At 44.0% G+C, this 17,208-nt stretch overlaps 1 protein-coding gene across 2 annotated transcripts in view; it reads right to left on the bottom strand.

The window, feature by feature from the left end:
* The window catches only part of LOC139236929 (fibroblast growth factor receptor-like 1), a 358,006-nt gene that overhangs the window by 44,119 nt on the left and 296,679 nt on the right, over window positions 1–17,208 (bottom strand). For both annotated transcript variants that reach the window (XM_070866868.1, XM_070866869.1), the window contains exon 4: window positions 11,383–11,472. In XM_070866868.1, coding sequence (XP_070722969.1) covers window positions 11,383–11,472 — 90 coding nt within the window. The remainder of the gene's footprint in view (window positions 1–11,382; window positions 11,473–17,208) is intronic.

Genomic DNA, 17,208 nt, shown 5'->3' with positions numbered 1-17,208 from the left:
ACCTATAGAAACTTTTGCAATCCGCCTTAATATTCCCTGCAAGCTTCTTCTCGTACTCCATTTTCCCTGCCCTAATCAAACCCTTTGTCCTCCTCTGCTGAGTTCTAAATTTCTCCCAGTCCCCGGGTTCGCTGCTATTTCTGGCCAATTTGTATGCCACTTCCTTGGCTTTAATACTATTCCTGATTTCCCTTGATAGCCACGGTTGAGCCACCTTCCCATTTTTATTTTTACGCCAGACAGGAATGTACAATTGTTGTAGTTCATCCATGCGGTCTCTAAATGTCTGCCATTGCCCATCCACAGTCAACCCCTTAAGTATCATTCGCCAATCTATCCTAGCCAATTCATGCCTCATACCTTCAAAGTTACCCTTCTTTAAAGCAGAATTCCACCATATTATGGTCACTCTTCCCCAAGGGGCCTCGCACAATGAGATTGCTAATTAATCTTCTCTCATTACACAACACCCAGTCTAAGATGGCCTCCCCCCTAGTTGGTTCCTCAACATATTGGTCAAGAAAACCATCCCTTATGCACTCCAGGAAATCCTCCTCCACCGTATTGCTTCCAGTTTGGCTCGCCCAATCTATGTGCATATTAAAGTCACCCATTATAACTGCTGCACCTTTATTGCATGCACCCCTAATTTCCTGTTTGATACCCTCCCCAACATCACTACTATTGTTTGGAGGTCTGTACACAACTCCCACTAACAATTTTTGCCCTTTGGTGTTCTGCAGCTCTACCCATATAGATTCCACATCATCCAAGCTAATGTCTTTCCTAACTATTGCATTAATCTCCTCTTTAACCAGCAATGCTACCCCATCTCCTTTTCCTTTTATTCTATCCTTCCTGAATGTTGAATACCCCTGGATGTTGAGTTCCCAGCCCTGATCATCCTGGAGCCACGTCTCCGTAATCCCAATCACATCATATTTGTTAACATGTATTTGCACAGTTAATTCATCCACCTTATTGTGGATACTCCTTGCATTAAGACACAAAGCCTTCAGGCTTGTTTTTTTAACATCCTTTGTCCTTTTAGAATTTTGCTGTACAGTGGCCCTTTTTGTTCTTTGCCTTGGGTTTCTCTGCCCTCCACTTTTCCTCATCTCCTTTCTGTCTTTTGGTTTTGCCTCCTTTTTGTCTCCCTCTGTCTCCCTGCATTGGTTCCCATCCCCCTGCCATATTAGTTTAAATCCTCCCCAACAGCACTAGCAAACACTCCCCCTAGGACATTGGTTCCGGTCCTGCCCAGGTGCAGACCGTCCGGTTTGTACTGGTCCCACCTCCCCCAGAACCGGTTCCAATGCCCCAGGAATTTGAATCCCTCCCTGCTGCACCACTGCTCAAGCCACGTATTCATCTGCGCTATCCTGCGATTCCTACTCTGACTATCACGTGGCACTGGTAGCAATCCCGAGATTACTACTTTTGAGGTCCTACTTTTTAATTTAGCTCCTAGCTCCTTAAATTCGTTTCCTCCCTTCCTCTGCAGTTTTTCCAACCAAAGGCACAATTCCTCTCTGTTTGTTTATACATACCACCCCCTTTTGTGATGTGCCTCTTACTTTTCGGTTCTGAAGAAGAGTCTGCGCCCGAGGGAATAACTTATCTGTTCTCCCTATCATCATCATAGGCAGTCCCTCGGAATCGAGGAAGACTTGCTTCCACTCCTGAAGTGAGTTCTTTGGAGGCTGAACAGATGCTGCTTATACATGCTGACTGACATGTGTGTTTCCAACATATTTGGGGCAATTTTAACCCTGCCTGCCCAGCAGAAACTGTGTGGGGTGGGGATACAGTTCAAATTACCCGTGGGACTTACCCGCCGAGATGTCACTCTCTGTCGCGGGCACCCTCCCCCCCCCCCCCGCCCCCCACCCGCCATGCCCATTACCCCGCGATCATGGGATCCCTGTCAAACACTCTCCCAGCCACTTACCCGCAACGGGGACTGTTGCTTTGTTCCCCGGTGATGGCCTGACATTGCCCTCCCACCTGCTGGTACACCGTTGGTTTCGGCAGAAGACTGACTGAGCCTAAGCACACGAGGCCAGAGTTAAAATCTCCCGGGCCTCACGCTGCTGGGTTCGGAGTCATAAGAACATAAGAATTAGGAACAGGAGTAGGCCATCTAGCCCCTCGAGCCTGCTCCGCCATTCAATAAGATCATGGCTGATCTGGTCGTGGACTCAGCGCCACTTACCCGCCCTCTCCCCGTAACCCTTAATTCCCTTATTGGTTAAAAATCTATCTATCTTTGGACTTGAAAACATTCAATGAGCTAGCCTCAAACTGCTTCCTTAGGCAGAGAATTCCACAGATTCACAACCCTCTGGGAGAAGAAATTCTTTCTCAACTTGGTTTTAAATTGGCTCCTCCGTATTTTGAGGCTGTGCCCCCTAGTTCTAGTCTCCCCTACCAATGGAAACAACCTCTCTGCCTCTATCTTGTCTATCACTTTCATGATTTTAAATGTTTCTATAAGATCACCCCTCATCCTTCTGAACTCCAAGGAGTAAAGACCCAGTCCACTCAATCTATCATCATAAGGTAACCCCCTCATTTCTGGAATCAGCCTAGTGAATCTTCTCTGTACCCCTTCCAAAGCTAGTATATCCTTCCTTAAGGTGACCAAAACTGCATGCAGTGCTCCAGGTGCGGCCTTACCAATACCTTATACAGTTGCAGCAAGTCCTCCCTGCTTTTGTACTCCATCCCTCTCGCAATGAAGGCCAACATTCCATTTGCCTTCCTGATTACCTGCAGCACCTGCAAACTAACCTTTTGGGATTCATGTACAAGGACCAAAAAGAGTTTCATGTACAAGGACCCCAGGTCCCTCTGCTCCACAGCATGTTGTAATTTCTCCCCATTCAAATAATATTCCCTATTACTGTTTTTTTTCCCCAAGGTGGATGACCTCACACTTTCCGACATTGTATTCCATCTGCCAAACCTTAGCCCATTCGCTTAACCTATCCAAATCTCCTTGCAGCCTCTCTGAGTCCTCTACACAACTCGCTTTCCCACTAATCTTAGTGTCATCTGCAAATTTTGTTGCACTACACTCTGTCCCCTCTTCTAGGTCATCTATGTATATTGTAAACAGTTGTGGTCCCAGCACCGATCCCTGTGGCACACCACTAACCACTGATTTCCAACCGGAAAAGGACCCATTTATCCCGACTCTCTGCTTTCTGTTCGCCAGCCAATTCTCTATCCATGCTAATACATTTCCTCTGACTCCGCGTACCTTTATCTTCTGTAGTAACCTTTCGGTGGCACCTTATCGAATGCCTTTTGGTAATCTAAATACACCACATCTATCGGTACACCTTTATCCACCATGCTCGTTATATCCTCAAAGAATTCCAGTAAGTTAGTCAAACATGATTTCCCTTTCATGAATCCATGCTGCGTCTGTTTGATTGCACTATTCCTATCTAGATGTCCCGCTATTTCTTCCTTAATGATAGTTTCAAGCATTTACCCCACTACAGATGTTAAACTAACCGGCCTATAGTTACCTGCCTTTTGCCTGCCCCCTTTTTTAAACAGAGGCGTTACATTAGCTGCTTTCCAATCTGCTGGTACCTCCCCAGAGTCCAGAGAATTTTGGTAGATTATAACGAATGCATCTGCTATAACTTCTGCCATCTCTTTTAATACCCTGGAATGCATTTCATCAGGACCAGGGGACTTGTCTACCTTCAGTCCCATTAGCCTGTCCAGCACTACCCCCCTAGTGATAGTGATTGTCTCAAGGTCCTTCCTTCCCACATTCCTGTGGCCTGCAGATTTTGGCATGTTTTTTGTGTCTTCCACTGTGAAGACGGAAGCAAAATAATTGGTTAAGGTCTCAGCCATTTCCACATTTCCCATTATTAAATCCCCCTTTTCATCTTCTAAGGGACCAACATTTACTTTAGTCACTCTTTTCCATTTTATATATCTGTAAAAGCTTTTACTATCTGTTTTTATGTTTTGCGCAAGTTTACCTTCGTAATCTTTCTTCCCTTTCTTTATTGCTTTTTTAGTCATTCTTTGCTGTTGCTTAAAATTTTCCCAATCCTCTAGTTTCCCATTAGCCTTGGCCACCTTATACGCATTGGTCTTTGATTTGATACCTTCCTTTATTTCCTTGATTATCCACGGCTGGTTATCCCTTCTCTTGCCGCCCTTCTTTTTCACTGGAATATATTTTTGTTGTGCACTATGAAAGAGCTCCTTAAAAGTCCTCCACTGTTCCTCAATTGTGCCACCGTTTAGTCCTTGTTTCCAGTCTACTTTAGCCAACTCTGCCCTCATCCCACTGTAGTCCCCTTTGTTTAAGCATAGTACGCTCGTTTCTGACATAAGTTCCTCATCCTCAATCTGTATTACAAATTCAACCACATTGTGATCACTCATTCCGAGAGGATCTTTTACGAGGAGATCGTTTATTTTTCCTGTCTCATTACAAAGGACCAGATCTAAGATGGCTTGCTCCCTTGTAGGTTCTGTTACATACTGTTCTAGGAAACAATCCCGTATGCATTCTATGAATTCCTCCTCTAGGCTACCCCGTGCGATTTGATTTGACCAATCGATATGTAGGTTAAAATCCCCCATGACTACTGCCGTTCCTTTTTCACATGCCTCCATTATTCCCTTGATTATTGCCCGCCCCACCGTGAAGTTATTATTTGGGGGCCTATAAACTACGCCGACCAGTGACTTTTTCCCTTTACTATCTCTAATCTCCACCCACAATGATTCAACATTTTGTTCATTGGAGCCAATATCATCCCTCACAATTGTCCTGATATCATCTTTTATTAACAGAGCTACCCCACCTCCTTTCCCTTCTTGCCTATCTTTCTGAATCGTCAGATACCCCTGTATGTTTAATTCCCAGTCTTGGCCACCTTGCAACCATGTTTCTGTAATGGCCATCAAATCATACCCATTTGTAATGATTTGTGCCGTCAACTCATTTACTTGCTTTCGAATGCTGCGTGCGTTTCGGTAGAGTGTTTTCATCATAGTTTTTAAACCATGATTTTTAGTTTTGACCCCTCCTGCAGCCCTTTTATATTCAGTGGCCCTTTTTGTTTCTTGCCTCTGGCTTCTCTGCCCTCCACCTCCACTCATCTTTTTTCTGTCTTTTGTTTTAGTTTACTGTCCACCTTGGCCCATGCCCACCCAAATCCTGCTCCAAATTAATATCAGGGCTTTTCTGTTTTTACATTGGAGTATGATTAAAGATTAAAGGATGTGGATAGAAAATGTGTCTGAGACAAAGAAGTAACACAAGGAGAACAAAGTCCACAGGGGCTGAATGCAGAGCAAAGGCGAAGCAGAGTTATTTTAAAAGAGGCAAGGAAACATAATACAGTGAGAATTGTATTGCACAAAGATAAATTGAGTTTAACTAAATGGATATCAGGAGAAGTAAATTGCCAATGAAAAGTTGGATTGTGCGGGTTAATTCCGCAATCTAGCCCACACAGTGGGGAACCACACTTGCTGGGAGCATTGGTTAGATAGAGATACAACATTTTACCTTTTGTTTTCTGGCCTACAGCCCCTGTGAAAATGACAAAAGGGAGCATAAAAAATTCAGCTATATACGAAGTGTTAACGGTCAGATCATTCCTTTAAAGTTCAAGTTGGATAGAAATATTGTGGAAGATCAGGAAATGGTAGACATCTTTCAATGAATTCCTCACAAACAAAGACTGGTGACTAATTCCCGATCAGACATTTTTACTCTGAAATCTACAACATATGCAGAGGTCACTGAAATGTGTGGTGTGTGATGAAGAAACCCAAGGGATGGGTCCAGTAGCCACCTTGGCCAAGCAAAATAAACCCTAGAATCCACAAGGAAATGAAAGAGGAAATAGGGAATACTTCTAGCAAACACATTAAGGAGGTCAAGAAATACAGGAGCTCTACCTGACGACCAAAGGACAACAAAGTTATCCTGGTATTTAAAAACAGAGTGAGATGTGAACCTTGGATTACAAGCTAGGTAGTATTGACTGTAGTGGAGAAAATGTTCAAGGGCATTTTACAAGAGGATATCAATTTTCATCCAAAGAGTGCAGAGGGCAAAAGGAGCAGCCAGTGCGAATTTAGAAGAAATAAACCATGACAGATAAAGGTTCTACAAATCTTTGAGGATGTATTAGAAAGAAAAAGAAAAAGAAAGACTTGCATTTCTGTAGCACCTTTCACGACCACTGGACGTCTCAAAGCGCTTTACAGCCAATTAAGTACTTTTTGAAGTGTAGTCACTGTTGTAATGTGGGAAACGTGGCAGCCAATTTGCGCAGAGCAAGCTGCCACAAACAGCAATGTGACGATGACCAGATAATCTGTTTTAGTGATGTTGGTTGAGGGATAAATATTGGCCAAGGTACTGGGGATAACTCCCCTGCTCTTCTTCAAAATAGTGCCATGGGATCTTTTACGTCCAGCTGAGAGAGCAGACGGGGCCTCGCTTTAACATCTCATCCGAAAGACGGTACCTCAGACAGTGCAGCACTCCCTCAGCACTGCACTGGAGTGTCAGTCTAGATTTATGTGTCCAAGTCTCTGAAGTGGAAAAGAACTAGCTGGTGGGAAAAATACTTGGTTTTTTGACTGTGTTTAATAATGAGAGATATTTAAGCTCATGAAATTAACAGTAATTAGTCAACTGGATTGAAAACTCTCCAGGTGATAGCAAACATTTGATGATGATGAATGGTCAGGGCTGCTTTATGTTCCCTACTGTTTACACTACTAATAAATGATATCAATGTGACTGTGACAAAGGTAATCTATCCCTCCTCGTACTTTGACCTGCCTGCAGCGGTTGACCATTCCATCCTCCTCCAACACCTCTCCATCATCTTCTAGCTAGGTGGAACTGCACTCGCCTGGTTACATTCTTATCTATCTAATCATAGCCAGAGAATCACCTGCAATTGCTTATCTTCCCACTACTGCATCGTTACCTTTGGTGTCCCCCAAGGATCAACCTTGGCCTCCTCCTATTTATATCTACATGTTACCCCCTGGCGACATCATCTGAAAACACAGCGTCAGTTTCCACATATATGCTGGCGACACCCAGCTCTACCTCAGCACCACTTTTCTCGACCCCTCCACGGTCTCTAAATTGTCAGACTGCTTTGCCAACATCCAGTACTGGATGAGCAGAAATTTTCTCCAATTAAATATTGGGAAAACTAAAGCCATTGTCTTCGGTCCCTACCACAATTCCCTAGCCACCGACTCCATCCCTCTCCCTAGCATGTCTGAGGCTGAACCAAACTGTTCACAACCTTGATGTCATATTTGACGCTGAAATGAGCTCCCAGCCACATATCCACGGCATAAGTAAAACCGCCTATTTCCACCTCTGTAACATTGCCCATCTCCGCCCCTGTCTCAGCTCATTTGCTGCTGAAACTCTCATCCATTCCTTTGTTACCATCAAACTTGACTATTCCAATGCACTCCTGGCTGGCCTCCCACATTCTACCCGACATAAACTTGAGGTCATCCAAAACTCGGCTACCCAAGTCCTAACTCGCACCAAGTCCCGCTCACCCATCATCCCTATGCTTGCTGACCTACATTGGCTCCCGGTTAAGAAACATCTCGATTTCAAAATTCTCATCCTGGTTTACAAATCCCTCCATGGTCTCGTCCTTCCCCAGCTCTGTAATCTCCTCCAGCCCCACAACCATCCCAATATGTCTGCACTCCTCTAATTCTGCCCTCTTGAGCATTCATGATTATAATCGCTCAACCATTGGTGGCTGTGTCTTCTGTTGCCTAGGCCCCAATCTCTGGAATTCCCTCCCTATGCTTTTCCGCCTCTCTACCTCTCTTTCCTCCTTTAAGACGCTCCTTAAAACCTACCTCTTTGACCAAGCTGTTGGGCACCTGCCCTCACTTCTTATGTGGCTCTGTGTCACGTTTTTGTCTTATAACACTCCTGTGAAGCACCTTGGGACATTTTAATATGTTAAAGGCGCTATATACATATATGTTGTTGTTGCAATGCTCTGCATTCCCACACCAGAGGAACTAGTTTCTCTGTATCCACCCTATCGAACCCCATTGTACTTTTAACGACCTTGATTAGATCACCCTTCAACCATCTAAACTCAAGAGAATACAAACAAATTTACATAACCTGTCCTCATAATTTAACCATTTAAGCCTGGTATCATTCTGATGAATCTGCGCGGTACCACTTTCGAGGCCAATATAACTTTCATAAGGTCCAGTTTCCAAAACTGAACGCAATATAGCAGATGGGTTCTGACCAAGGCTCTGTAGAACTGAATCATCACTTCCTCACTTTCTCATCCCAACCCCCTTGCGATAAAGGCCAACCTTCCATTAACCTTTATCATTACTTTTTGTATCCGTGAACTGGCTCTTGGTGATTTGTGTACATGGACACCAAAATCCCTTTGCTCCTCCACAGCTCCTAGGCAGGGGGATGACAGTGACATCTGGGCTGAAGAGAGGAAAAGCGGCCAAGATTCCTGTTGCTGGGCACTATCCTGTTTCAAAGATGTTTGAAAGTGCAAGGATGTGGATTTTGGTTGAGGATGGTCAAATAGGCAACAGATTTTCCATCCCTGCTTTGGGACGTCCTGAGGTTGTGAAAGGCGCTATAAAGATGCACATTCTTTGTTTAATAGTTAGTTGGGTGGGGCACTAGGGAGCTGCTGGCATCCATTGAACTGTAGCCCAGGATGAGTCCCAACCTTCAGGAGAAAAGCGGCGAGGGAGGGAAATTGGAACAAAAATGGGACAGAAATCTGAGAAATGCAAACATGACATATTTGTGACATATCATGCACTTCACTGTTCAACGTGAAAAAAAGCAATTCCATGGAAAATAGAATGGAAACAAGAGGTTGTGAAAAATGTAAACACGGTAGTTTGGTGAGCAGCACTTAAAATAGTTTGGCCTTGAAATGACACAGGCGTTTTGCCAGTCCCCTGCCATGCCGCTGGTGCGAGAGCGGTGGAACCACAACACATGTTTGCCTTTCATTGGATAGAGCTTTCCATCCATTGATTGCAAGGCAAGTGGCAGTCAGAGATCAGAGCCAGACATGCAGGCATCCCGTGGCTGGGCCTCAGTCGGGTTCAGTGTTGTACTGGTGGCAGTGAGCGGATGTGGGTCCCACCAGTGCCGTGCAGCCCAGCCGAGGCCAGGAAAGCACCTGAGACATCCCAACAGGCAACAATTTCTGTCAAATAAATAGGCATGGATCAGTCGCCTTGTTCAGGAGGCCAAAAGGAACAATGCCGGAGTGGGGGGGGGAATTGTGTGACATCCTTCCTCTCGAGGGCAAGCGGAGGCTGTGGGCACGAGGCAGGCATCAGGAATCATAGAATCATAGAGATTTACAGCACGGAAGGAGGCCATGCAGCCCATCGTGTCCGCGCCGGACGACCAAGAGCTACCCAGCCTAATTCCACTTTCCAGCTCTTGGTCTGTAGCCCTGCAGGTTACGGCACTTTAAGTGCATATCCAAGTAGTTTTTTAAAGCGGTGAGGGTTTCTGCCTCTACCACCCTTTCAGGCAGTGAGTTCCAGACCCCCACCACCCTCTGGGTGAAAAAACTTCCCCTCAAATCCCCTCTAAACCGCCTACCAATTACTTTAAATCTATGCCCCCTGGTTGTGACCCCACTGCTAAGGGAAATAGGAACATCCTATCCATTCTATCCAGGATCCTCATAATTTTATACACCTCAATAACGTTTCCCCCTCAGCCTCCTCTGTTCCAAAGAATGCATCCAAAGTAGCACCTGCACCTACCTGTCCTATGCTAATGAGGTGCCTCGTTGATTCCGCAGACTCCGGCAGGGTCAGCACTGGAGGGCATGGCCTGGCGCCATGCCAATATAACCACTGGCATCGAGACCCGAGAAATTCCAGGGTCTTTATCAGGACGTCTCTGTACTGATACTGTCAGAACTGCTTGTAGCACCAGCTAGTTCTATCTATCAAATCTTTATATTTCCAGTTTCCATTTTTTTTATTTGAATGAAGATGCAGATGGCAATAGATATACAACAAGATCAAATGGTTGAGTTGTTAGTAACTGTTGTGAGCTGCTTATCAATTCCGAAATCTAAATCCACAGAGACATTTCTGTGGCTATCAGCACTGTGATCCTGCTCAGCTGGTATACGTTTGATCATTTGATGAATACTGCATTGGATTTTGATTCTAGTGTATTATTATGTTGGTCTCTTTCCTTCAGCACTAAAACCTAACTTAATTCTCTATTGCACTCTTCCACTTTTTCCCAATTACCTTCCCTTTCTCCTCTTTACTTACAGTGGTAATCAATTCCCAGATGGAATTCTTCATGTGTGAGCACAACAGTGAATGGGTCAGCTGTGAAGGCCCAGCAACAATTAAAGCTTCACCTGGCAAATACACACATACATACAGATACACGCACACGCATGCACACACATACACAGTCAGTCACTCGATATAAAGAACAGGAACCCCAGCCAACTGCTTTTCTCTCCCTAGTCCATGGACAATAAAAAAATTTAATGAGGTATCAGTAGCCTATTGGTTATGGTCGTGGCCTAGCAACCCAGAGGTCAGGAGTTCAAATCCCATCAAGGCAAGTTATAAAATTGAATTTAATAAATCTGGTAATTTGTGGCTTACATCAAAAAATGAAAATACTGGATTGTTGTAAAAAGCATCACAGTTCACCAATGTCCTTCAGGGAATGGAATCTTACCTAGTCTGGTCTACCTGTGACTCCAGCCCCATGATATGTGGTTAACTCTGAATCCCCTCTGGGCACCCAGCGATTGTCAATAAATACTGACTTGCCAGTTCTTACCCACATCCAAGTGAATGAAATATGAAGACAAAAAAAAAAAGAGATCCGACTGCAATGGCAGTTGAGATTGGCCAAGTAAGTATGGATCAGGGGTTGAACTGGTCGTGTGACTCAGTACTTAACCACAGGTATGAAAGCCTATTTCTCATGCTGCTTGTTTGCCCATAGATGCCATGTGGTTGAAGGTGGGAAGAAGATGACAGAAGATGAATGGTGTTAGTTGTTAACCAAGAAGCACACTGCTACCCATTTCATTCTGAACCTGTCCACCAGGTGACTGTACCACCTGCTTAAGCTCCACTCACTTAGCTGGGCTAACAGTTACAGCATCCAAGTATACAATCTTACTCTCATATGACACCATCTGTACAATGAACAATTGGACGTCACAGAATTAACATATACAGCTCATTCCAACTCAAATGTAATGATAGAATGAAAGACTCGATTATGTTAGTACTTTGGCATTTTGAGAATTCAAAGCATCATACCCCATTGTTTTCCTGTAGGATCTTCATTTGTATATTCCCCATTTGATCCTTGCGGCAGCTTCTGTCCATCCCTTCCCGTGCTTGAATCATCTGTAAATAAATAAGCCAGGAATGATTTAGGAAATATGGATTGGAAGACAGATCATACGTTAAACATGAAAAGATCCCAGTTGACATAGCACTTCTTGGCTATTTAAGCATTTTTTTTTAAACCTTCAGGTTCTTATTTTTTTTAAACCTTCAGGTTCTTTTTTTTTAATCTTCAACGTTAAACTGGGAAGAACTACATAGCCTAGGTAGTGGGGGAAAAAGATGGCTCACGTGTCAGGGGACTACTTGTAATGCATGAAAATAATAGTGTGAACCCAATCTTTGGGGTCCAGCCTCAGTCACAGCCTATACCCTTAGCAAGCCCCATATTTATCACTGTGCTGGGTCCCGACGTAGAGAGTCCCTACTCCTGGCACCACAGCCTTATGCCAATAGTCTTGTGCATGGCCCCCACAAGACCATGCAGGATACCTCACAGCCAGGACATAACCTATGTGGGTCCTGGTAGAGTTTGTGGCCGCACCAGTCACTCCCTCTGAAGTTATAGCAGGAATCTGCAGGAATAGCCGCGCATTTATGGGAAGCAGGCAGGGAAGTGAGTTGAGGCCAAGATCAGATCAGCTATGATCTTATTAAATTGCGGAGCAGGCTCGAAGGGCCAAATGGCCAACTCCTGCTCCTATTTCTTATGTTCTTCTGTTCTTATGTTTATGGCCCCCCATAAATCTACTTTAAGATTCTTAATTGTATTTCTTGCAATTAAGAACTATTTGTAATTACCTTGTAAGACAGTGAACTTCCACTTCATTTGAGTAAAAGCCAAATATATGACTAGGCACTAATATTATAATAACATTGTTATTTTGTAATTACAGAGGTTATTTTTGGATTCAAAGGAAAGCGATGCCAGTTTTTATTAAACCACATTTCACAATCAGCTAATCTTTAACATAAATCTCAAGGCTTTCATTTTCGTAAGTAAATTTTCAGCCTATTTTGAATTCTGCATTAAAAAAAATGAAATATATTTTTCCCTAATAATTTCTCTGTCTGGAATTATTTGAATTTTATTACAATTTTACAGAGCAATTGTTTTACTGAGTTTTTGTTTTTAAATGGAGTCAAATCTTTGTAGTTGAGACGTAGCTAATGTAAAGTTCTCATTTGTTGTTCCATTTTTTAACGCATCGTCTCTACCACAGTCGTGCAGTGGTCCTGCTCTCCTATGGATGCCACCCTGCTAGGGTTGGTAGGAGAGGGACATCAGGGCCCTGCAGAGAGTTATCCTTTTAATTCTCCCTCGGGAGCCTCTTATTAACAAGAGCAGACACTGACGACGAGATTCAACACCACCTCCAAGTGCGCCAGTGCAGCCTTTGACCGCCTGAGGAAAAGAGTGTTCGAAGACCAGGCCCTCAAATCTGGCATCAAGCTCATGGTCTACAGGGCTGTAATAATACTCGCCCTCCTGTATGGTTCAGAGACATGGATCATGTACAGGAGACACTTTCAAGTCGCTGGAGAAATACCACCAATGATGTCGCCACAAGATCCTACAAATCCCCTGGGAGGACAGACGCACCAACATTAGCATCCTCGACCAGGCCAACATCCCCAACATCGAAGCACTGACCACACTTGATCAGCTCCGCTGGGCAGGTCACCTCGTTTGCATGCCAGACCCGAGGCTCCCAAAGCAAACGCTCTAAACGTAACTCCTTCATGGCAAGCAAGCCAAAGGGGGGCAGAGGAAACGTTACAAGGACACCCTCAAAGCCTCCCTGATTAAGTGCAACATTCCCACTGACACCTGGGAGTCCCTGGCCAAAGACCGCCCTAAGTGAAGGAAGTGCATCCTGGAGGGCGCTGAGCACCTCAAGTCTTATCGTCGAAAGCATGCAGAAATCAAGCGCAGGCAGCGGAAAGAGCGTGTGGCAAACCAGTCCCACCCACACTTTCCCTCAACGCCTATCTGTCCCACCTGTGACAGGGACTGTAGTTCTCGTATTGGACTGTTCAGCCATCTAAGGACTCATTTTTGGACTCATTCCGAGGGACTGCCTATGAGGATGATGTTGTGGCGAAGTGTCATAGCAAACCTGCATTGCGTTGCTCAAGAGATTGTATTCTTCTCACTTAAGAAATAAAGAATTGAGAAATAAACTCCAAAGCTTTGTATTTCATTTCAACAGACAGTTAAAGACCAACTTTAATTCTTTCTTGTCTCATGAACTCATCTTTGCATAATTACACCGAAGACGTCACATAGCTTACCACTAGTGAAGCTTAGTATTGTGTGGGTGCTCCAATTTGCCCCATAGAACTACAATGACAAAGAACGATAGAGGTTTGACATTGAAAAAAAACACTGGATTTGTAAATGTGTCCACCAACTTATATTTATATCGCGCCTTTAACATAGTAAAACGTCCCAAGGTGCTTCACAGGAGTATTATAAAACAAAATTTGACACCGAACCACACAAGGACATATTAGGGCAGATAAAGATAGGTTTTAAGGAGCGCCTTAAACGAAGAGAGAGAGGCAGAAAGCAATGTTCTCTCTTATTTTTTTTCATGCGAGGTCCCTTTAACTGGCTTCGTGGGCCATTTAAATTTTCACCTTTGCACGGTTTCTTCCATATAAAAGCCGGTGAGCGGCCTGCGTGGGAGCTCCAGACCACTGCGTGATGGCGCAGCTTAACGGGAATGTTGATGAAGTTTAGGGAGGGAATTCCAGAGCTTGGGTCCTTGGCTGCAGAAGGCATGGCCACCAATGGTGGAGCGATTAACATTGGGGTTGCTCAAAAGACACAGACCCAGACAGCTGATTTATTGCAATTGTCTCTGGAAATACGATGCTGAAGCTTCAACTCATCTGTCCAACCATTTTCAAAATGCATTTTTGTCATCCCTTTTTCATACATTTTATTTTCTTTCACCTCATCCTCTTTAGATCTTCTTCCGCTATGCTCCAATGTTTCCGCCTTCTCGTCTAATCTAAAATCGGACAAGGGTAGGATAGGGGCAGAGGTGGTATTGCAGCTTACCTTCTGGAGTTTGTTTTGTTAGTGATGAAAACCCATTGTAAATGTTCATAATTAAAGTCTCCATGTTCATAAGACAAGAGAAAAAAAATGAAATTCTGTTTCAACAATATTTCCAGCAGCTCATTCAAAAACCTAATTGGATCAAATTGAGATGGAGGGATCCCTACCACTTTCGCTCGATCTCTTGCTTAAAGAAGGACTTGCATTTATATAGCGCCTTTCATGGCCACCGGACGTCTCAAAGCACTTTACAGCCAATGAAGTACTTTTAAGCGTAGTCACTGTTGTAATGTAGGAAACGCGACAGCTAATTTGCGCACAAGCAAGTTCCCACAAACAGCACTGTGATAATGACCAGATAAACTTTTTTTTGTTATGTTGAATGAGGAATAAATATTAGCCAGGACACCAGGGATAACTCCCCTGCTCTTCTTCAAAATAGTGCCATGGGATCTTTTAGGTCCACTTGAGGGAACAGACGGGGCCTCGGTTTAACATCTCACCTCCAACAGTGCTGCATTCCCTCAGCACTGCACTGGAGTGTCAGCTTAGATTTTTTGTGCTATAAGTTTTCTGGAGTGGGACTCAGAGGCGAGCACGGTACCCACTGAGCCACAGCTGATACTCAGGTTATACTCAACTGATAAGCAGGCAGGCGTGCAACCTACTGCAAGCTCCTACCCTGTCCAGCTGCTTGCTTCAAGATATCACCCATGGTTCAGTCGCACTCTCGCCTCGGAGTCGGAAGGTTTTGGGTTCAAGCCCTACTCCAGAGACTGGAGCACAAAATCTAGGCTGGCTCTCCAAGGGAGCACTGCACTGCCAGATGTGCTGTCTTTCAGATAAGACATTAAACCGAGGCCCTGTCTGCCCTGTCGCACAGGTGTAAAAGATCACATGACACTATTTCGAAGAAGCACAGGGGAGTTCTCCCCGGTGTCCTGGTTAATATTAATCCCTCAACCAACACTAGTGAAAAAAGAATAGATTATCTGGTCATTGCTGTAGCGGGAACTTGTTGTGCACAAATGGCCTACCGTGTTCCCCTAGCTTAGAACAGTAACTACACTTTACAAGGACTTCATTGGCTGCAAAGCACTTTGGGACTTGAGGTTGAGCAAAGGCGCTGTATAAATACAAGTGTTTAATGGTAAGAACCAGAGCTTTAAATTTTTGAAAAGTTTGAAGAGAAATCATGTGTTTGCTCTAACACATTGTTCGTAAAACACAAAATGCGTCAGTTCCTTTTCACGTCGCAGTCCAAATGTTAATTTTTAACCGAGCGTTCCCAGCACACAAACACTACCACTACCACAGACTCGAGGCTAACTGTGACATAGCCAACAATGCTCCTCATCCTCAGGTTTTTTTCCCCCCGCTTGTCTGTTTTTTGTTATCTTCACAACAACAATGAGAACAACTTCACCAGAAAACAAACTTTTTGTGCCAGACCTTAAACGAGCTGACTTGTTTACGCAGAGTGGAAAAACAAACTGCTCCCCTTATGTTCCATTCTTCGTTACCTCTCGGCACCAGCCAAACGGCTACATTTTCAACACGACTTGATTTGCAGCCAAAGCTTTGATGTGCGCTGAATTGCTGTAGCTGCTTTGATCTTCTAAAGATCCAACTTTTGCGCGCAATTCGCCTGCTGTCCCCCTCCAAAAAAAAACTCAAACCCACCAAAAGAAACCTGTGCAGACTTTTGATGGAGCAGACACCCAGAATGAGATTCAGAATGGACAAAGAGGGATGAGCTCATTCTTACTGACCGACAATTCATACAGAGCTCTTCGAAAATAAACACACAAGAGCAAATTATTGAGGCCATTACTACTTAATTCAATTAGACCCAACATGATTTTGATACCAATTAAAAATATTATTTAATAACTGAAATGACCCACATCACCACAAACTTTTCTTTAATATTTTAACGCAAGACCAAACTCTGCTTTGACTTTGCAAGGCCAGATTTGAATCCTTTGAAGTCAGGGGGCCTTCTAAGCCCCATGTCACAGATGATCCAGCTTTGCATAAATAAACATGCCGACCTTTGAACTCTTAACTGGAGACCTGAGCGCACTTCAAAGCGAAGGATGAAACGATCAACATGCATCATTAAGGCAACTCTGCTCGACAGTACTGACAAGCGAAGGGTACTGAGTAAAGGGGAGTGGGGGGAGGGAATTAAAATTAAAACACTGAAATTAGGCAAAAGCAATGTAATCAAGTCAGGCTTGAACAATCCTACCAACGGGCTTTGTGCTCTTAACAAACAACTGAACCAACTCCTGGAAGACATCAAACTCAATGCAGCAATTATTTTTGACAAGAATAGACAAGGGAAAGCAACAAGAACAGTCACTTGGGTTGTATAATTACTATGGCTGGCCATATTGTTTGTTCACAACAGTAGTTTGATTGCCTCCAACCTCAACCATCCAACAGTTTAAGCAAATAGATGATAAAATATATATATATATACACCACGAGTCAGGTACAGTTAGTGTATAAATGTATCTAAGTATTGGCGGCTTCAACTATAACTGTGCAACTCCCAGGATTGAATATGCAGTTGGAACGGTGGTATATCTTCACTGCACGCCTTCTGCACTGCGTTCCGTTTGTTGGGAAACCCAAAGGCAATAACTATCCTGTATTTGTAATAATCTGCAATTATTTTCACCCGTGAGGTAAAATTGGAGAGAAGGGTTGGGAGAGGG

Source organism: Pristiophorus japonicus, chromosome 2 (assembly GCF_044704955.1).
Source record: "Pristiophorus japonicus isolate sPriJap1 chromosome 2, sPriJap1.hap1, whole genome shotgun sequence".
Taxonomy (NCBI): Eukaryota; Metazoa; Chordata; class Chondrichthyes; family Pristiophoridae; genus Pristiophorus; species Pristiophorus japonicus.
The sequence above is the reverse complement of the archived record's forward strand: the minus strand, read 5'-3'. Positions and strand labels throughout refer to the sequence as shown.